General features: G+C 40.3%; 1 protein-coding gene across 10 annotated transcripts in view; it reads left to right on the forward strand.

The window, feature by feature from the left end:
• The first annotated feature begins 971 nt into the window (after positions 1–971).
• The window catches only part of LOC126469666 (biogenesis of lysosome-related organelles complex 1 subunit 3), a 29384-nt gene continuing 7518 nt past the window's right edge, over positions 972–22837 (forward strand). For 7 of the 10 annotated variants that reach the window (XM_050096815.1, XM_050096809.1, XM_050096810.1 and 4 more), the window contains exons 1-3: positions 972–1112; positions 1301–1397; positions 18327–18461. In XM_050096815.1, coding sequence (XP_049952772.1) covers positions 1035–1112; positions 1301–1397; positions 18327–18461 — 310 coding nt within the window. In that variant the 5' untranslated portion in view covers positions 972–1034. Of the gene's footprint in view, positions 1229–1300; positions 1398–18326; positions 18462–22837 lie in introns of all 10 variants that reach the window. The other 3 variants (XM_050096806.1, XM_050096808.1, XM_050096812.1) reach the window with 3 other exon arrangements.

Consider the following 22837-nt stretch of genomic DNA (forward strand, 5'->3'; position numbering starts at 1 on the left):
CTTGGCTTGGATTGTCCGGAGATGGGGAGTCCAGGAGAGGCGCAGCTTAAGTAAAAATTATGCTATATTTCAGTTTTGACAGCACTTGATCACAACAGTCAATATCAGGTATTCTGTGTATGATACATTTATTAAAAGTGCGTATCTGTGTTTTATTCTGACAGTGTATCAATTCTGTAAATATTAGCAGTTACTGTTATACATTCACATATTTTGACAATCTCCTGACAAATGATGAGGATAATAATTATTGTATTCAAGTGTTTTATGTTATACTTTCTGACATGTTATTTGTCGACATCTCGTGGAAATCGGGTTTTCTGCCGGATATCAGCGTCTTCCAAACACGGTATTTCGACGTCATTACTTGACGTCTTCATCAGGTGTTTGGAAGACGCTCAAATCCGGCAGAAAATCCGATTTCCACGAGATGTCATCAAATCGCCGGGGAAGTCTAAGAAAATATGTTATTTGTCGTTCGCGATGGCCATGGGCATTTCCGAAGCAGTACGAAAACATTTGTTCGCTCAGTAAGTATACTCTCTGGAAACACCAGCGAGTCGGGAACACAGAGTTATTCCGTTACCAACTGCAAGAGAACGAGAACAACGAGCTAATAACGATAACTACCGGAGGAAAATACCGATCTCTGATAGTTATTTTCACAGTCGCTCGAATTCCTTGTGGTAACTCTGTCTGCACTACCCTTCCAAGCTAAATGGACATATAAGGCGGTGGCTGAAGGGAACGACCGTACTTGTTAATTAATGTCTGTACTGCAGTTCCTATCAGCAACCTCTCTGATAATAACTTTATTTAATAGTTTGTGCTAAAAGTAACGAAGGCGCACGAAATAGTACACAGTTCTTATCAACAGATGACGCATCAGTTATCCTCATGACATATAGAACGCCTTCCAAATGGTCACTCCGTCGCCAGATCTCCGATGAGTTGAGGCGAAAGCGTAGTACGATATTCGGTCAACAGATGACGCGAGGCACTGTTGGCAGTTATTGAAGTAACTGCAGCATCAGATGAGCGGTTATCACAGTAACCGTTATTTCTCAGTAACCGGTTATTTGTATCAGCTACGTTATTTTTTGCCACCCGTAGTAAGTATAACTTGTATAAGTGTGTTGCAAGTTGATGGAGTATGGAGAAAAAGCCATACATTGTGTCCGGTGAAGCTCCGGAATCTGACAGTGGTGGCGAGGAATTCGCTGTTTCGGTAGTGCTATGTTCGTGAATTGTTTGTATGTGGTAAATGTATTGCAACTGTTGTAGATACATTGTTTTTCAGGATGCTCCATACCAACAGGCTGGAACTTCGAGTGCTAGCAACTTGCAAGGCATAATAGTCGCAGGAGAAGCGCCCGAGTCGGACGAGGAACGCGAGGGTAACATTTTTTTGGTAAACTCATTCGCGATGTTATGCAGCTCGTTTAATGTGCAGTACTTTCAATACCATGCATGTATTGCAACTTGTGTCTTCTGTAAAGTTTGTCGTCGGCATTTGTATTTCTGTGTAATATTTACGACTGGAATAGATGTAGTGTATCGGTAGTCCATTAATAAATACTGAAAAAATGTGGTAAAATTATTTTCTAAATGAATTTGTTTTTATAATGAACAATTTAAGTAATAGAGAACAAATTTAAATGGCAAGTGTTTTTGCACAGAAATAATGCCTACCACTTGTGTTAAACGTAGTTACTTTATATTCTACACTACCTAAAACTACATAGGGAGGAGATAAAAAGAAAATTGGGCTTCCCTATGTGTTAATTTAGTAGTACACAAGCCCCAATTCATGTTATGTGCTTTGTGTACTGAAGAGCATATACCCATTTTATAATTGGAAAGGTTGGTGTAAATTCACATAATTTTCCAACATTGTTTAGTTCGAGCAAGGAAATTACTTAAAGTGCAAAATAATATCACAACTGTTTTTGTATGGAGAACGGCTATAATTCCATCTCAAAATTTCTTTGAGGATAAATAATATAATGCCTTACAATATGGACACTCATCAGTGGGTGTCAGAATAATTGACTCCAGGCCAAGAATAGCTGAAGAGAGATACACGGTGATGAAATAAATATTGAACCAAATGTTATCAGAAAGGACATTAAACAGTCATGTTAAAAAAAAAAAAAAAAAAAGGCTTACTAGAGGGAAGGTGAAAGGAAAAGGGGGATGAATATGTTGGCAAGGACAGTTAAGAGATTCTGCAGTAGTTGCACACTACTAAAAGTATTTAGAATTACTAAAAAAAAAGATTTTTGGAAAACAACAAGAAACATGCACATAATTCAATAATCAGTTATTCCAAAAACAGGCATAAGGTTATGTATAATATAGGGAACCCACACACAGGGTAACGTCACCATTGAACTGAATGGCAGGGCTGTCAGCGAATAGATTTAATAACGTTTTCTTAAATATAGTAGAAAGCACAAGTGCAAACAATTAAAGGGAAAAATCAAGAGCAGTACATGGGAAAAGTGACTCACAAAACTGTCTTATGAATGTATCACTAACTTCTCCTTCTGAAATTAAGAACATTATACATTCTCTTGAAAATAACCTCTCATCTGGTTTTGATGGTTTTTCCAGTAGAGTACTAAAAATTTTTTCCCATGTAATAAACATAGTCTTATCTGGGATATGTTATGCATCACTAACTCAAGGCATTTTGCCAGACTGAAATATGGCATTGTGTAATTACACTTTAAGAAAGGTGATGGTAGGCTATGTTAATAATTACAAACTTGTTTCCCTGCTGGACAATTTTCCAAATCTTAGAGGTGGTCATGTATTCTAGGCTAGTATCTCATCTTAGCAACAATAATATCCTCAGCACATCAGTTTGTGTTTCAGAAGAGTTTACCTACTGAGAATGCCATTTACATGTTCACTCACAGTTTTAAGCAAATCACATAATAAAATAGTCGCGCTTGGTATGTTCTGCGACCTATCCAAGGTGTTTGACTGTACGAATCACAGTAATCTCCTACATAAATTGAAGTATTGTTGGACTGCTGTTATAGTCAACGAATGGGTGATGTCATATACATCAAAAAGACTGTAGAAAGTTCTATTCATCCAGCATACTCTTGATATTTCTATGGGGAGAAATCATGTATGGGGTTCCACAGTAGGTTCACCATTGTTACTTATATATGAAGGGCTTATTTCAATAGTGGTACAAGTTGATTTTTGTTCATTCTGAAATACAGGTTCTAAAGTTAAATGAGCACAGATTTTTCAGTGCTCGTTTAACTTTAGGACTTTGTATCTCAGAATGAACAAAAATGGACTTGTACCACTATTGAAATAAGCCCTTCATATGTAAACAGTCTTCTGTCTAACACACAAGCAGACTCTGTTCTTTTCGCAGGTGACTCTAGTTTAGTAATGGATCTGAACATACATACGGAAACAAAAGAAATGGTAAGCAACATTCTTAAAAATATCGTTGCGAAGACACGACATATTCAGCTCCTTGTATCAGGGATACTACTCATATGATCAGTGTAACATGTGGTGAGGAATTAATAAACAGGGTGGGGAAGTACTTAAGTTTCCATGGGTCAATGCAAGCGTCAGATTCCACCCATCTGCTTTGACGCATGAAGTAAGGGTGTTGTGGTATGTGACATAATTATGGAAGAGTTTGAGTTGAGTGTCTCGGTAGCAGAGGTTTGATGCAGTTCTTGGCCCTAAGCGACCTTGCAGCTGCCATTGTATTTTGTTGGAACATTTTATTTCAGTTGACAAGCATGTTACATTTTTACAGTTTAATTTTTTTTTATTGTGACAATTTCTGTTTGACAATTGCATTTTTGCTCAGATGTTTTTCACCCATGGTGTGATTACCTGTGATCCTATATAATTTTTATTTTGAAGAAGACCGGCTTAGTGCTGTCGAAATCATGATGAAATTGACAATAATTTTATACAACTGGGGTGGCTATTCATACATCCAGTAAGTAAGTGAACACATTGTTGCTGGACGTCAGCCAATAAAAATGTTTAAAATTTCATCGAGTTGGTTGTGTTTGTAGGTGTCGTCTTGTGTTCGATGCTGTGTCAGTGGGCGCCGCCCCCCCCTCCCACCTCCCCCCCCCCCTCTGGCTTTTGGTATCAATAGTTATGGTTGACCTATATAGGCCAAGGGAAATAACTGATTCCAATTTTCATAGTTTTTGTTGTGGGTATTGGTGTTTTGGTATCATCAGCTGTGATTGACCTATATAGGTCAAGGGAAATGTCAGATTCCAATTTTCATAGTCTTTGCTGTAGGTGTTGGTGTTTTGCTATTGTCAGCTGTGGTTGACGTATGTAGGTCAAGGGAAGTGTCTGATTCCTGCAGATTTTGTAATTTTTTTCCCCTCATTTTTTATTTTGGGATATGGTGGTTTTTTTTTTACTTTTATATTTAGCTTATCCCACCCTAAAACCACCCATTTCACGTGGTTGTCTCATTAATTTGATTTTATTTAAGAAGGGACATGTTATTGTCTTATTTATACATAATTTTGTGTTCATTGATGTGTGTATGTAGGGACGCCATAGGCGCCATATTGGAGACCCTAAGAATAGCCATTTCCGCCATGTTAATGGTGTCATGGATGAAAGCAGGTGGGTGGAATCGGACACTTCTGTAATCCTGTTTCCAAAATGGTGAGAAATCAAACTGGGAAAAGAACATCCCTAAAACAACGTAGTTCAACCACATTTGAACTTAGAATCATCGCAAACCTTGGGGAGAGAGAAATCAGTAAGTTAGCATATTTCGCATATTTTGATTCGTGAATGTCATAGGGAATAATGGTCTGGGATAACTCACCTTTAAGAACGAACGTCTTTGTTGCTCAAAAATGTGCTATAGAAATAATATATGGTGCTAACCCACATTCATCTTGTAGACATTTGCTTCAGGAGTTGGTCATTCTGACTACTTTTTGCAGTACAGCTATTCCTTCATGAAGTTGTTTGTAAATAACCCTCTACAGTTCACAAGAACAATGATGTACATAATTACCATAACAGAAGGAAAATTTACATTCATCTCTTCACATTAAGGTTGTCTTTAGCACATAAAGTGGTTTAGAACATAAAATGTTTGACAGACAGCAAAGTAAATTTCATCAACAAACTAAAAAAGTTTCTTCATGGCAACTCCTGCTAGTTTGTAGAAGAATTTGTTGTGTGTAAAAGTGAGTGGGTAAAAATTGCTCATTCACATCTGTATATTTTTGAAAGAAAAACTTGCTTGTTTGTGGAAATATTCTCTTCAAAGAAATCACCTGCCTTTGCTTCAGCGGTTAGGGAAAGCCATGAAAAATCATAGTTAGTTGAATCAGGTACCGAAAATAAGTATAGATATAGATAACAGGAAGGAAATGTCAGGAGTGGTGGATTTTTTTAGAGCAAATAAAACTACCAAGAAGAAAAAATGTTTACAAAAATAATGTGAACAATATTACTTAGGGTATTACATATTACAGAATACCTAAGTAAAGAAGAAAGAAAACCTTGCTGTAATCACTGCCAGCTTTAAAAACTCTACATTGTGCCAAGAACTTATCTTAACATTTCTTTGATTCTTAAGTCACTTTTTACAATTTTTTTTCTCCATGCTTTTTCTGTGTACAGCTACTTTGTCATTTACTACATACTCAGTTTATTACCAAATTGCATTCATACTCTGTAGACCATAATGTTGAAAGAAGTGCACTATTTCCAGTTCCATATTGTTTGTTTGTGTGCTTTATTAGGTGTGACAGGAGGATGGATTATGTAGTTTTAGAACCATGTGTAAAATCTTATTCTCAGGTCTAGCTGTAAAAGTAATTCTTTTCTTGTAATCTTCCTCCATTGGTGTTTGTTGTTTATCTTCTTGCCATTGTGATAACATTAGAATGTCATTTCAGAGAAGTCTAATCTCCATGTAGCCACTACAGTCTTGTGTTCCATCTGTAGTGGAATCATTGACAATACTAAGACATTAATCTTCCTGCCTTCCCTTAAACATCTGTGAAATGCGCTTGTGCAAATTCCATTTTCTCACATATGACTTCTAAAGCATTGTAGCTGTGTGAGCAACACTGAAGTGTGGGTCACATTCTGTAGTGAGACACACCCCCCCCCCCCCCCCCCTCGGAAAAAAACCTCCAGTGAACAAAGCTAGCTTATGCCTCTCCTGCAATAACTTGTTTTCCTGTTATATTGTGTTAAGATATCCACACCTAGGTATATTTTTGCTGCTATGAAGGTAGTAAGACGTGTACCTTGAGGAAGTGCAGTAGGACTGTTCAATCAGTATGTGTAAATGACCTTGTAGATAATGTTCATCAATGTTGGGGGGGGGGGGGGGGGAGGGACAATGTAATTATGTACGGAAGTATCACATACTTTATGAATCGTTAAGATGTTACCTGTAGCTGATAATCTCTTGCTGTTGTGACTGACAGCTAACTGCCAAAATATGCAAATCATTCCAAAATACCTTTAAAAGCCTGATATTATTTGACCACACTATCATAAACCTATCACTAGAACAGTTACATTGGATTATCCCTCTGGAGGAATTTGAAGAACACTTACCGGCACCAGTGTTCCCTCATCTAGTTGTATATCCTGATTCAACACTCCAAATTTTATATCCTTACTTCATAACCCAAAACAATGTTTAAAATAAAATGTTCCTTGACAAGGCAATGTTATTTCTGGCTGACATGCAGTATGCTAGATGTTCTTGCAGGTGGCAGTTATGCAGTTGCTGTTAAAAATAAAAAAGTGAAACTGATACCGACAACGATTTCCATGTTTTGGTGACTGCTGCAGTGTAAGTGATAGAAACTGATATGTAAATGGTAATAACATATTTGAAGGTGAAAAACGAAGTATGCTGGGGAACAGTGAAAGTGGTGGCTGGAGGGGCAGGTGTAGAAGGCACCCTACTCCACCTTTCTGCACAGTTTTCTCACTTGTGATCTCGCCGTACACCTCAGCCGCGACAGATCAGAAGTCTTTGCCCAGTTTGTGTCTGTGTCCAGCCAATCCCAACAAACTGTCATCAGGCAATGCTGTCTGCCACATGTGTGCTCAGTATGTTACATTGTGTTCACTGGAGAATGATAATATCTGAAATCTGCAGGTAGCACACTGTAGTATTGAATTTAGGGTCAGAAGCAGACTGACTTCATTTAAACAATTTATTATTGCTATGAAGCCATATGTCATGAAAATACTGTAGTGAAGCATCAGCCTCTCTATATTAATGTATTGTCTTATGTTTTAGAAGGTATATTAAAGCCAAATATGTTATTATTGCTAATAGATTAAATTTTAAAGCTGTTTTGTTTTAGATTAAGTGAATGTTTGTGTTCCTACACTTTACACATTAGTTTTAACTGTGGTAAAAAGCAGAAAACACTCTACCCTCCGACCAAGTGAGATGGTGCAGTGGTTAGCACACTGGACTCTCATTCAGGAGGATGACGGTTCAATCCTGCCTCCGGCCATCCTGATTTAGGTTTTCCATGTTTTCCCTAAATCGCCTCAGGCAAATGCTGGGACGTTTCCTTTCGAAGGGTGCGGCCGTCTTCCTTCCCCGTCCTTCCCTATCTGATGAGACTGATGACCTCTCAGTTTGGTCTCCTCCCCCCCAAATCGACCCAACTCTACTCTCCAAAGCTAACTCTGACAAGCACACCAGTATAGACGGTATAAGCCTGGTAGCTGTTCTGCCTTGTATTGATACTTTTTTTTGGGGGGGGGGGGGGCGGCGGAGGAGGAGGAGGATAATAGGGGTGAAAGAGAGAATAGTGAAACTTCCTGGCAGATTAAAACTGTGTGCCCGACCGAGACTCGAACTCAGGACCTTTGCCTTTTGCGGGCAAGTGCTGTACTGGCAGAAGTAAAGCTGTGAGGACTGGGTGTGAGTCGTGCTTCGGTAGCTCAGATGGTAGAGCACTTGCCCGCGAAAGGTAAAGGTCCCGAGTTCGACTCTCGGTTGGGCACACAGTTTTAATCTGTCAGGAAATTTCATATCAGCGCACACTCTGCTGCAGAGTGAAAATGTCATTCTAGAGAGAATAGTGTTTACAGCTTTCGGGAGGGTGTAGAACAAATGATATAACATTTATTGCTGTTACCCAAGTTGCCTGCCGTGTGGCTGGCGCGGCCACAATAAGCAGCTCTGCTGCACTGCCAGAGGCCTCTTAGCAGTCAGTATGTTAATTGTTCAGTTCTGAAGACTCACTCTCCGAGGAGTAATTTGAAGCAATGTCGATGCTTTCAACGCATTTTTCTCGGATTCCTTGCTTCAGAAATTCATTTTTGTGCAGGTTTTCAGCGTCGCATGTACACTTAATCCAGTCTTCTGCTGTAACATCAATTGCTTCAAGTAATTTCCTGACATCTTTCATTCTGAATGAGCAGTTTGTGAATGCGACTTACTTTTGCTGGGTTTCACACATTTCCTATCGGCTTGTATTGGCAGTGGTAAGGGGGCAGCATTTAAACTTCGTGGGTAATTTCTGTTGCTAAGCTGTCAAGTTCATATTGATTATAAAGGTGCTTGAGGTGCCGGACTTCCTGTAATATCTTCACTTTTGTGTAATGGTCTGAAATTGAAATATGTTTCTCTTCTGGCCACTATGCAATTTCTTCCTCGTTTACACTTCAGTAAGGAATTGCCTCCATTTTTCATTAGTGATGAATGGCATTAATTGTGATGACCTGTCTTCTCCTAAACCACATAATAATGTGACAAAATAAATAAAAAACATTGTTTACGTAAATTGGTATTCGTGTCTTAATGAAATATTCTTGCTGGATTTGCAGGGTGCAAATATTAGTTTTGCTCTTTTGATAAAGCCATAGTCAAATGATCCTGCATGACAATGTCTGTTTTGTTTGCCATTCCGTACATAAAACCTGCTATTGCCTTTTGATACTTTGTGGTGCAATTTTGATTGAACTAGGTCTCAAGATAGATTTTCTTCTTTGCTACAATATTGAATCTCTCTATCAGAATGCATTGTCCATTGTGTATTTTGTGTACCTAAATCTGATTGATTTTGGAATTCTTCCACTCAAATGGAAGCACCTTGTGAAAGCAATCTTGTTGTGTAAAACATGCTACCTTTTGCATTGTAGGATACTCTCCACAGCACAAAAATTGGAATAAACTTCGCAAAGTCTTGCAGATTGGTGAGTTGTTCTTCCACTTATCGTGAAGATTGAAACTTCATTTCTTCACCACAGGTTTCCATTGCCTGTACTTCACAAAGTTCATAGTAAAACACCCCATGTCCTTGTTGTTGCAGCCTGTGGTGCCAGTAAGATTTTGTTTCTGCTGGCATTGTATTTAAGGTCAGAAGAAATTTGCATACCTTGTGTACATCACTCTTTATTTGGCTCTGTGTGTCTTGAAACTGTTTCCGTATCTCTCAAACAAAAATAGTGGTACTATCTTATGAAAATCACTGATCTCTTTGCAGACACACACTTCCATGCAGCACACACGAGTAAATGCTGGATAGTGGGTAGCAACAAATTTGCAAAGCCATACCAGCAGAAGCATAAATGAAGTGCAGCATTGTCACATAAACTGCGTTGACGATAGGTATTCATTTATTAGCTGTTGCTTCTTAAACATGCTACCTGTTCAGCACCCGTGGTGGAAATGTCACTGTGGCAGCAGTGAGAGCTTACTCATGGGTCAAGCCAAACTGGGCCAAAAGCATCTCATTGGCACTTAAAAGTGGAGGGAAGATGAGGGACGGGAGGATCTGACCTATTCCGTCAGTTGCCACTTTCACTGCTTTCTGGTATAGTACAAAACATCCTCCCCTCCTTATAATATGAATGAACTGAATAAGACTGTACTGTTGGTAACAAGTATGGGGGCTCTAATCCACACTGAGTTATCCTGATTCAGGTTTTCCATGTTCTATTTAAATTACTGAACGCAATATCCAGAATGGTTCCTACTATAAAGTCATGTCCAATTACATGTCCTAGCCTTCCCAAACCAGACCTCTTCTTATATAATGCCTCTATATATGAATTTTTTTTTTTGTCATTTGCGATATGATGTGCCCAATATCTCTGTTAAAGTGCCACAGTTCAGTACTACTGCTGCTGTTGCATCACCAGTTCAAGAAACACTTTCACTGTTGATGTGGGTGTGATAAGACATCCTGTGAAACATTACTAAATCCTTCTCTAAAAGCTACCTAGAACAGACAGTTCGGAACCCACTCATGATGGAAATACTTTGGATCTAATGGCGACAAATAGTCCTGAGCTCTTTGAGGGCGTCTGCATCAAAACTGGTAATAGTGACCATGATGCGGTTGTGGCTACAGTGAGGGATGTCAGACTTTCAGCACAGGGCAAGAGCATGTAGAGGAACTATATCTCAAGTTTAAAAGAATGATTTACTGTACATTGGATAGATACGTACCCAGTCGAGCCTCCGTGGTATACAGTCACTGTAAACGAATCTAAAGAAATAAAAGCTACTGCATACTGGTGTAGGACCACACATAGAGAGATGGTAATGAAACTAGTTTCGCTCTCCTCAAGAGAGCAATGCTTGAAGCCTTCAGTGACTACTGTAGCAGAATATTGTCAAATGATCTTTCACAACAGCCAAAGAAATCCTGGTCATATGTAAAGGCTGTTAGTGGCACCAGGTTTAGTGTCCAGTCCATAGTGAATGAGACAGGAACTGGAATTGAGGGTAGCAGAGCAAAAGCTGAAATCCCTAACTTTGTTTTCAAATGTTCCTTCACAAGGGAAAACCTGGGAAAATTGTCCCAATTTAATCCTCGTACCACTACAAAGATAAGTGAAATAAGTGTTAGTGTCAGTGGTGTTGAGAAACAGCTGAAATTGTTAAAGTTGAACAAAGCCTCAGGGTCCAATGGAAACCCTTCAGGTTCTGTACTGGATTTGTGGCTGACTTAGAAGAGGGGCTAACTGTAATCTCTCATACATTCCTTAAACAAAAAACCATGCCCAGTTCTTGAAAGAAAGCACAGTTCTACAAGAAAGGTAGAACTGATATACAAAACTACGAAGCAATCTCCTTGACAACAATTTGTTGTAGAGCCTTACAACATACTCTGAGTTGAAACATAATGAGGTATCTTGAACAGAATGACCTCCTCCATGCCGACCAGTGTGAATTCTGAAAACATCAATCATTTGAAACTCAGCTCATATTTTTCTCGCATAACATACTGAAAGGTTTGAATCAAGGCAGTCAGGTGGTTGCAGTATTTCTTGATTTCGCAAAAGCATTTCACTCAGTGCCACTTTTATGCGTATTGTCAAAAGTATGTTCATATGGGGTGGTTGTTGTTGTTGTTGTTGTTGTTGTTGTGGTCTTCAGTCCTGAGACTGGTTTGATGCAGCTCTCCATGCTACTCTATCCTGTGCAAGCTTCTTCATCTCCCAGTATTACTGCAACCTACATCCTTCTGAATCTGCTTAGTGTATTCATCTCTTGGTCTCCCTCTACGATTTTTACCCTCCACGCTGCCCTCAAATGCTAAATGGGGTGTCAAGTTATATTTGTGACTGGATTGAGGACTTTATGGTAGGAAGCCTGCAGTATGTTATCCTAGATGAGGAGTCAGTAGAAGTTACTTTGAGTGTGCGCTTAGGAAGTGTGTTGTAACTGTTTCTGTTCATGTTGTATATTAATGATCTTGCAGACAATATTAATAGTAACCTCAGACTTTTTGTGTATGATGCAGTTATCTACAACGAATTACTGTCTGAAACAAGCTGCATGAATATTCAGTCAGATCTTGATAAGATGTCAAAGTGGTGTGAAGATTGGCAAATCATTTAGATATCCAGAATATAAAACTGTGCAAAAACAAAAACAAAAAAAATCTAGTGAGTTATGGCTTTAATATCTGTGACTCACTGTTGGAATTGACCAACTCGTGTAAATACCTGGGTGTAACACTTTTTAGGGGTATGATATGGAATGATCACATAGACTCAGTCGTGGGTAAAGCAGATGGTACACTTGTGCTTATTGCTAGAAGTACACACTGTCTACAAAGAAAATTGATTGAAAATCACTTGCCGGCCGCGGTGGTCTCGCGGTTCTAGGCGCGCAGTCCGGAACCGTGCGACTGCTACGGTCGCAGGTTCGAATCCTGCCTCGGGCGTGGATGTGTGTGATGTCCTTAGGTTAGTTAGGTTTAAGTAGTTCTAAGTTCTAGGGGACTGATGACCACAGCAGTTGAGTCCCATAGTGCTCAGAGCCATTTTTTGAAAATCACTTGTGACTCAATCTGGAATATTGCTGAAGATTTGTGGGACCCATACCAAATAGGACTAACAGAGAATATTGAACCTATGCCTGTCCGTAGCTCATGGTATCGCAGTCGCGTTCTCGATTTCCGGTGAGGTCAGGGATTTTCACTTGCCTCGAGATGATTTGGTGTTTTTGTTGTCCTCATCATTTCATTATCATTCATGAAAGTGGCAAGATTGGACTGAGGAAAGGTTGGGAATTTGTACGGGCGCTGATAATCGTGCAGTTGAGTGCCCCACAAACCAATCATCATGAACCTATACAGAGAAGGGCAGTAAGAATGGTCAGAGGTTCATTTGACCCATGGATAGTGTCACAGAGATGTTGAAGAAACTGAACTGCCTGACTTGAAGAGAGACGTAAACTATTCCATGAAAGGTCTGCTAATGAAGTTTCAAGAACCAGCTTGAAATGATGACTCATAGGAATATACCACAATATCCTACATATCACTCATATAGGGATCATGAGGACGAGACTAGAATAATTACAGCATCCACAGAGGCATTCAATCAATCATTCTTCCTGCACTCCATACTGAATGGAACAGGAAGAAACCATAATAAATGGTACAATGTGACATACCCTCTGCCATGCACTTCAGTGGTTTGCAGAGTATAGATGTAGATGTAGTGGCAGCCTTAGAACTCAATTTCCATATTCACAAATCCCACCAATTTACCCATGTTGTCTAGAATCCAAATATTCTTCCATTTTAGCCAGTCAGTAATGCCATGTTTCCTAGAGAAACTTTTGTTGCAAACTGTTGACTGTTATAATGTATCATTGATAACATAAAATTTTCCAGTAGGGAATCCTCAAGCCAATGCTGAAATTTTTAAGATCACTTTCTTTGACTTCAATAAGCATGAACGTTGCACTGTTCCACTCCCCAAAAAAAGGTATCAATATTTGTTACTTGTACTTGCTTATTTTTGACTGTTCTGAATCATTTTTTTCCTTATGTTTTCCACTCTTTGTCGTCAGAAATGTTACATGAATTTTTAGCCTGCTCATGATTCTGATAGTATTTAATCTCATTCGGTGTCTGCCTAATATCATGTAGGGCCCCGGTGAGCGTGCAGAAGTACCACAAAATGATGTTAGACTAATGTCTGAAGTAGTGTTGGAGGGAACTGACACCATGAATCCTGCAGGGCTGTCCATAAATCTGTAAGAGTATGAAGGGGTGGAAATCTCTTCTGAACGGCGCATTGCAAGGCATCCCAGATATGCTCAGTGATGTTTGTGTGTGGAGAGTTTGGTGGCCAGCGGAAGTGTTTCAACTCAGAAGAATGTTTCTGGAGTCACTCTGTAGCAATTCTAGATGTGTGGGGTGTTGCATTGTCCTACAGGAATTGCCCAAGTCTGTCGGAATGCAAAATTAACATGAATCGATGCAGGTGATAAAAACGGGATGTCACCTGTCATAGTGATATCTAGATGTATCAGGAGTCCCATATCACTCCAACTGCATACACCCGATACCATTACAGAGCCTCCACCAACTTGAACTGTCCCCTGATGCAGGGTCCTTGGATTCACGAGGTTGTTTCTATACCTGTGCATGTCCATCTGCTCAGTACAATTTGAAACGACTCATCAAGGGTACGTGAGTGGGCCTTCAGCTCCAATAGCCCACATCGATGATGTTTCATTGAATGGTTCGCACACTGGCGCTTTTTGATGGCACAGTATTGAAATCTACAGCAATTTGCGGAAGGGTTGCACTTCCGTCATGTTGAATGATTTTCTTCATTCGTTGTTGGTTCTGTTCTTGCAGGATCTTCTCCTGGTGATGTTGGAGGTGTGATGTTTTACCGGATTCCTGATATTCGTGGTATGATGAATTCTTCTCGGGTCATCAGCCAAGTGGTGGCGTCGTCGTGTCGCAACGTTTCAATGAGTTTTGTACCCATCATCTTCTGACACTTCGCCAGAAGATGATGGGGACGAAACTCGTTGAAACGTTGCGACAAGACGACGCCACCACTCGGCTGATGACCCGAGAAGAATTTATCAGCGGAATATGCCGAGAAAGACTGCATTCACATATTTGTGGTATGCTCATGAAATGGTTGTACAGGAAAATCCCCTCTTCATCGCTATCTTGGAGATGCTGTGTCCCATTGCTCATGCGCCGACTATAACACCATGTTCTGAGACACTTAAATCTTGATAACCTGCCGTTGTAGCAGCAGTATCCAATCTAACGACTGTGCCAGAGACTTGTAGTCTTATATAGGCACTGCTGATCGCAGTACCATATTCTGCCAGTTGAAATATCTCTGTATTTGAATACGCATGCGTATACCAGTTTCTTTGGAGCTTCATTGTATTATTGCAAGGCAGTTTTATGTCATGCACCATGACTGTCAAGAAGATAAAGTTATTCCATGGTTGCAGAGCAAAATGGGAATGATAAGATGGTTTGACTTCTTGCATAATAAAGTAATAGACTGAGTCACAAAGCCTGCTACTCAGTGTAAATCTAGAGTCGAAGTTAATGTTTCAAATGTCACAGCACATGAATGGAAAATATCATTTTAAACAGTCAGTGTGCTGTACTTTGGAAATGAAACATTTCTAATGTTAGCTGTAAGTTACAATTTGCAAACATGCTTAAGGGTGTATAGTAGTAGTAGTACTCACATCTCTTGAGGTGGTTAGAATGTCTCAAGAGTTTGGCTATCAAGTAAGATATTATGATCGGCGCCTCTCGTGCTTGTGGGTTGTTCATTCATTCCTTCCTTCCCTCCTTCCCTCCAGGTAAGATAATGTCTTGAAAGGATTAAGCACAGAAATCTTAAAAGATTAAAGTCATTGCACAGGATAGTAGTAAAAGTGCTGCATGGATAGCAGAGGCTTTTACTGGTGACAAAACATCTGTTACAAAGTCTGTACAAGTTTGAGTTGGTATTTATACTACAGTGGTCGGCTGATAAGGAGTGTTCAATACTAGTCGTCAGCTTTGAGGTGTCCATTACGAGCTGCGATTATGGAATATAATCTTACATGGTAGCTGGTTCTCATTACTGGCAGCGGACTTCGTGAAAGATGAATCCGATTGTTGTGTTTGGGAAAATGCCTCGCTTACTTTCTTCCATCTTTTTCTACATGTCACTCCACTACTTCGATTTCAAGTATCTGTGATTATGGAAGTTATTAAACAAATTTAAATACATAAAAATTGTCAAAATAATGGAGATCAATAAAACACCAGTAGCAATTAGCAAACAATGGAATGTCATGTGATGTGGCAGGAAATAGGCAGCACTCGTGTCATGTCTGAGGCAATTTCCCTGTCAACTTGGAGAAACTTCAGTGTTATGGACTGTATTACTTTTTGATTGCACTTTTTTTTTAGTTCTGTAATAATTATTTTTATTAAAATTTAGCAGAAACAAATATTTTATACTTAACCAAAAAATGAAACTGTGCCTAAAATTTGCTGCCTGGGGCAAGTGCCCCATTCCCCCTCCCCACTCCCTAGATCCGGCCCTGTTCCCAGTGGTCAGTGGTCACTCAGTGGTCTTTCTCCAAACTTAAAAAAGATGGGTATTGAGTTATCGGCAAATTTGGCATACGTATTACTGATCTTACACTTGATAAAATGCAGCACTGATAAGTGGAGTAGGAAGTTGCTTTTCAGTGGAGGTAGTCATGAAGGTGTGATGCTTAAGGGAGAAGCAGCAGCAGCAGCAGCCTGTGTTTCTTGTCCATTTTGCTTATTATGGAAACCATTTGTTTACCATCAGCTATATCCTGGAATCATTTGTTGCCAGTCGGTATCTTACAGTACAAAGCAGTAAAGCTGTTGGCCTGGTCACTTTGCGTGCTATCCCTACAAATTCCCCACCTGAAATGCCAATACAGTGAGCACGAGTCTGAGGAAGACTTGAGTGGATGACAGCAATTCTCCTAACATGGGAATCTCAGAAATGCTCACCAGAATTATTTTAATTGATGCATAGAAAATTCACTTGTGACTGTTAATACAATCAAGTCATTTAGAGAATTTCTCTCATTTATGCACTCTACATTACATTCAGTTATAAGTAATGTCATCTTTAGTAATGCTGAATTTGTGATAGAGATCCTTCCCAAAGCTGTGTATGTGCTGTTGGTTACTCATATTATTAGTAATTAATTTCTTAAATTGTTTACCGCATACCATTGATAACTTGACATTGCAGTGGGCAGGTGAACCTGTCTTATCTAGCTTTTATTGAGAAAGCTTTCAAAATTACACTGAGCATATACGAGGTACGAGCTTTTGAGGACATCTCCCAATCCTTGCCTGATTCTTCCTCCCATGAATAATAGCAATGATTTCTTGCCATCCTCAATTTAGTGTGTTCTGGTGGAATATTGTTGCTGTTGTATAGTGTGTAAATTAAAGGTTTTGTTCCAGTTCTTCTCAGAGGTATATCTGCTATTTTTCCAGCCTTCTAGCTAAAAGTCATGATTTTCAGGTATTTATATCTCGTTTTTAGTTTACCTGTACTTGTAGTTGGGGAGGGAGGATACTTCAGAGTTTCAAGTAATCAATTTTTTTGGAGTATACATAAAGCCACAGAATTTGCAGAGCAAGCCATTTGAGTGCTCCACTTAACAAAACAGATAAATAGAAATTTAAAGTGTCTGTTTTAATTTTTGTTGTGATATTATGGATGTGAAAGAAATTTATACTTACACATGTCATATTGATAGCAGCACCACCTTGAGTTCAGGCTGGTAAGATCTCATTTAATGTTGGACAGTATCAAACTATTCTCACTTGTCTGCCTCCCACACTGTTTATCTAATCACTTGTTGAGTGGCTATTTAATAATCTGAAAATAATTGGCTCATTCCTAATTAATCCAAGAAACTGCCTTCAGTGAATTAAAAAAGTTGGAATAAACTACTACTTTGTACACTTATTTGGATCGTATCTATTTCTGGTTTCTTGGCATATGAATCAGTGTTGCTCCTGTCATTTTGTTGATAAATCTAAGTTACTCAATAACTGTATATGTATTATTGCCCACACTTGTGAGATTAGGAAGGAGAATTTATTTTGTTCCAGTTTTTTACTTATTTTAAAATTTGTGTACAAAATTATTCAGTTGTTAACACAGTGAAATTGTGTAGGCATTCATGATTTAGCTTGTGCAACAGACTGAACTTGCAACATTCTGTTTCCTTAAATTCCCTCCAAGCTATGCAGAGAATACGTTTAGTTAAGTTATTGCAGAGAACAAATGTTTTTAGAAATAGAGGTAGATGACATTTATGTCTTTAATTCTTAACAACATTCAGCAACTGGCACTAGTCTTTCCTATACTTGAACCTATTCTCACTGCCCGTGCCCTTGCCCCCCCTCTCCCCCTCCCTCCTCTCTCCCTCCCTCCTCTCTCCCTCCCTCCTCTCTCCCTCCCTCCCTCCTCTCTCCCTCCCTCCTCTCTCCCTCCCTCCCTCCTCTCTCCCTCCCTCCCTCCTCTCTCCCTCCCTCCCTCCTCTCTCCCTCCCTCCCTCCCTCCCTCCTCTCTCTCTCCCTCCCTCCTCTCTCTCTCTCTCTCCCTCCCTCCTCTCTCTCTCCCTCCCTCCTCTCTCTCTCCCTCCCTCCTCTCTCTCTCTCTCCCTCCCTCCTCTCTCTCTCTCTCCCTCCCTCCTCTCTCTCTCCCTCCCTCCCTCCTCTCTCTCTCCCTCCCTCCCTCCTCTCTCTCTCCCTCCCTCCCTCCTCTCTCTCTCCCTCTCCCTCCCCCCTCTCTCCCTCTCCCTCCCCCCTCTCTCTCTCCCTCCCCCTCTCTCTCTCCCTCCCCCCTCTCTCTCCCCCTCCCCCCTCTCTCTCCCTCCCCCCCCTCTCTCTCTCCCTCCCCCTTCTCTCTCCCTCCCCCTCTCTCTCCCTCCCCCCCCCCCGTTATTTTTAGTACATTGTGTTAAAAAAAGGTCTCAACACTAGTGTACATTTCTCATATTTCAGAACCTGGTAGTGTGAGCAGCATCAGTAGTGCTGCAAGTGTTTCTTCAGAAACTTCGCTGACAACAAATGTGAAAAAAGGCTATAAGGGAAAGAAATCGGAAAGCAAATACAGCTCATTGCTGCATAAAAAATTGCGTGAGTTTATCATAGAATAAATAATGCATGAAATAATACTATGTGCATAAGTGTGTGTGTGTGTGTGTGTGTGTGTGTGTGTGTGTGTGTGTGTGTGTGTGTGTGTGTGTGTGTGTAAAATCATTGGTTTTGTGTTGCTTTGGTAAGTCTGCTTTGTGTAAAGGAGTGACTTCATTGAACCTATCTTGACACACATTTACATTGAGGGGAATATTGTCATTATAAACTTGTTATTCAAAGTACAAACAGTGGAAAATCCAGGATGGATTCCCTGGGAATAATCCTCGTAGATTATTATTAAAAAGGCAGAAACATAACCAGATGCTGTCATGCTGTATTATCTGAAACTAGTGTTGGCTGGAAAAAGACTGAGGTTGGCATGAAAAAGTGTTGTTTCACCAAGATAATGCATCATCACACACATCAGTGACGATAATGGCATAAGTGCATCAGTTGGGTTTTGCATTGGTTCCTCATCCACCTAAGGAAATGCAATCCGAAAACAAAGGAAGTAGGTTACAGTACGCTTGTTCGCCCACTGCTTGAATACTGCTCAGCAGTGTGGGATCCGTACCAGATAGGGTTGATCGAAGATATAGAGAAGATCCAACGGAGAGCAGTGCGCTTCGTTACAGGATCATTTAGTAATTGCGAAAGTGTTACGGAGATGATAGATAAACTCCAGTGGAAGACACTGCAGGAGAGACGCTCAGTAGCTCGGTACGGGCTTTTGTCAAAGTTTCGAGAACATACCTTCACCGAAGAGTCAAGCAGTATATTGCTCCCTCCTATGTATATCTCGCGAAGAGACCATGAGGATAAAATCAGAGAGATTAGAGCCCACACAGAGGCATACCGACAATTCTTCTTTCCACGAACAATAAGAGACTGGAATAGAAGGGAGAACCGATAGAGGTACTCAAGGTACCCTCCGCCACACACCGTCAGGTGGCTTGCGGAGTATGGATGTAGATGTAGATATTCACCAGATTTTAACTCAACTGACTACTTCCTGTTCCCTTACTAGAAACTTTGGAATGCGGGGAAGCAGTTTTCTTTGAATGTAACGAGATTATGAAAAGGAAAGTTGCTACTCACCATATAGTGGAGATGCTGAGTTGCAGATAGGCACCACAAAAAGGCTGTCACAAATAAAGCTTTCGGCCATTAAGTGGGGTTTCAGTTGCCTGAAGGCCTTGTATTGCCGTATTGAACTGCGAGCCTAGAAAAGACAGAGAGGCTTCGTCCCTGCCGTAGCCCTCAGTGGTTCACAACCCCACAACAGGCCACAGCAGTCCACTCACCCTACCGCCATCCCACACCAAACCTAGGGTTATTGTGCAGTTCGGCCCACAGTGGATGCCCCCCTGGGAACGTCTCGCAGCAGACGAGTGTAACCCCAATGTTTGCGTGGTAGAGTAATTACGGTGTATGTGGAGAAAGTGTTTGCGCAGCAATCGCCGACATAGTGTAACTGAGGCGGAATAAGGGGAACCAGCCCACATTCGCCGAGGCAGATGGAAAACCACCTTAAAAACCATCCACAGACTAGCCGGCACACTGGACCTCAACACTAATCCGCCGGGCGGATTCATGCCGGGGCCTGGCACGCCTTCCTGCCCGGAAAGCAGTGCAGTAGACCGCACGCCTAACCGGGCGGGTGACAAAGGCCTTTATGGCCAAAAGCTTTATTCGTGACAGTCTTTTTGTGACTCAGCATCTCCGCTGTATGGTGAGTAGCAACTTTCATTCTCAGAATATTGTTACACTTCATCCTGGATTTTCCATTGGTTGATTTTCATTGAATGAGGAAGTGAGTTGCAGTCAAAGAGTAATTTAGCTGCTTACAGGCATTGACATACGTCAACGGGGACAGATGAAAATGTGTGCCCTGACCGGGACTCAAACCCGGAATCTCTTGCTTACAGGGCAGACACTCTATCCATCTGAGCCACCGAGGACACAGAGGATAGTGCGACTGCAGGGGTTTATCTCTGGCACGCCTCCCGCGAAACTCACATGCTCAACGTATTGTCCCGCACTACATCTGTAGTGCCCCCATCCATTATACTCATTACTCGCGGCACGTTGCCGATTCCTGTAAGAGTTCGGGCACTGTTTGTGCATTCGCACAGAAGAAGAAGATAGTCAAGTGGCCGGTGAGCCTTAACTATGTATACATTAAGATGGTATCTGTTCTTTCGGACATGTCCGAAAGAACAGATAACATCTTTGTATATATAAAGAGTATTTTGCAGAGTTTGATAGAAAGTATTTTTCCAATTGGATGCAAAAGCTGGAGGGTCACTTGTGCAAGTGTGTATAACCATCAAAGGAGACTGTTGAGCAATAATGTGAGTTGTTTATGAAAAAAGAAGTTTTGTTCTTTTTTACTGGACTAATCAAACCACCCTCTAATCTTTCATCTGTAAGAGAATTATAAATAAATAGTATAGTTAATCTTCGAAACACAGGGGTTGCTCATCTCTGTAGTTGATATCTCTACATGTCTTTTCCTCACTTAATGAACTAATGTCACTTCTAACTTCATATGTAATACCTTCCTTTATACGGAGCACTGCTTACCTTGAAGTAGTTTTGTTTTTCTTGTCTTCAACTAAAATATCATTTGAATGATGAGGAGCTATAATTGTCTTGTCATTCATCTCACTATCCATTGTTGTTTCTGTTGACTCCTTGCCTTTTTTGCTGACACTGATGGTGGTTCTCACTTCTATTTCTTTTTGAGGTACTTTTGTTGTTCCTGTTGTGTCTGGTGATGGTGTTGCAGTTATCATTTTAGTTTTGCAGTTACATTAGTGTGTGTGTGTGTGTGTGTGTGTGTGTGTGGGGGGGGGGGGGGGGGGGGGTCCCACTACCCTGGTTTTTATGTAATCCAGATATTATTCTCCCAAGCTGTTCAGGTCAGGAGTAGTCTGTGTTGTGTGTGGAATATTGCATCATGTATTACTCACAGCAGCATTTCAAGTTTTTAAAATGTGTGCAGATTTTAGCAAACTGATTATTGGCACTTTATCTTTCTGTATAAATACATGACTGTGTCTCAAGGTCATGGTAGGTATTTTTACCTCTGCAGATGCATCATCTTTTTAATGCCACTGACTTGTTCCCCCAGCTTTCTTGTACCACACAAACATTTATTAGTTTTTTCTTTTAGTTTATTTGCAAGTCCACGATCATGACTGTCTGAAACCATAAACAGTTTGCTATTATTGGAGTTCAGTTTTTAAGTCGTTTTGATTTATGCGATTGCAGTCTTTCTCAGCGTATTCCACTGATGAATTCTTCTCAGGCTATCAGCCGAGTTGTGGCATCGCCTTGTCGCAACGTTTCAGTGAGTTTCGTACCCATAATCTTCTGGCAAAGATTGTTTGATTTGTTTCAATAAACACTTGAACATAACTTTGGGTCAGCAAATTTGCATTTTTCCATTCGTGCTTAATTTCTTATTTATGTGTGTCAGTATATTGTCTTCTACCTTAGTCACATTATCTTTTTCCTTTTTACGTCGTTCATAAGAACTGCATACTGGACTTCCACAATCGGTGATGTCCACTTTTCTATAAGTGTCTCACTATCATACACAAATTTTAGCATGTTCAGTTTACTTTTTTCGTGCTTTAATATGGTAATACCGGTTTTTAATGTACCGTTTATAAACCTTAAACTTCTTGTGCATCCATTCAGTTTGCTAGTTTCATCCTTAGTTTTCACACATTTTCTGTTTTACAGCAATATTCACGTTCTTTTGGAAAGGCACATGCTTAACTTTTGCCGTAGCTGTCATCTCGATAGCAATTTAAAAATACTTGCTAAATATTCTGGGTTTGGTAGCAGCTCAAGACATGCATTGTTATTGGCAGTTGGTGCCAGTTGAGTCTATCAGTAGATTGGGTTTCACTAGGCACGGCCTGCACCTGAATAGGTATCAGAAGGGGAGGCTGGCAAAGCTTGTAGGTGGTAGTGGTGGTGGGGTCACTTGTGGAAAAATTCATGTAGTAGTTGTTGTTCAGAGCTGTACCGTTTTTAGATTGAAGTCAACAGGTAGTTGCTTAAAGGAAGTCCCCCTAGCTAAGGGCTAACCTTCAAAGGACATCATGTTTCCAAATAGAGAAGGAATTGGCATAATTCATCAAAATATAAGAGATATTAGAGATAAAGTTAGTGAACTGCTTACAGGTGTTGACCCTGAAATTATAGGTATATTGGAGCACCACCTGAATAATTTGACAATTCAGAGGCTTCCTTTACCAGAATACAGATTAGCTGGCTGTTTTTCTAAGGGGAAAAAAACCACAGTATTCCGTTTGAGCCCATAGACATATAATGGCACTGCACTGAACAGATATCTGGAT

Source organism: Schistocerca serialis, chromosome 3, assembly GCF_023864345.2.
Source record: "Schistocerca serialis cubense isolate TAMUIC-IGC-003099 chromosome 3, iqSchSeri2.2, whole genome shotgun sequence".
Classification (NCBI taxonomy): Eukaryota; Metazoa; Arthropoda; class Insecta; order Orthoptera; family Acrididae; genus Schistocerca; species Schistocerca serialis.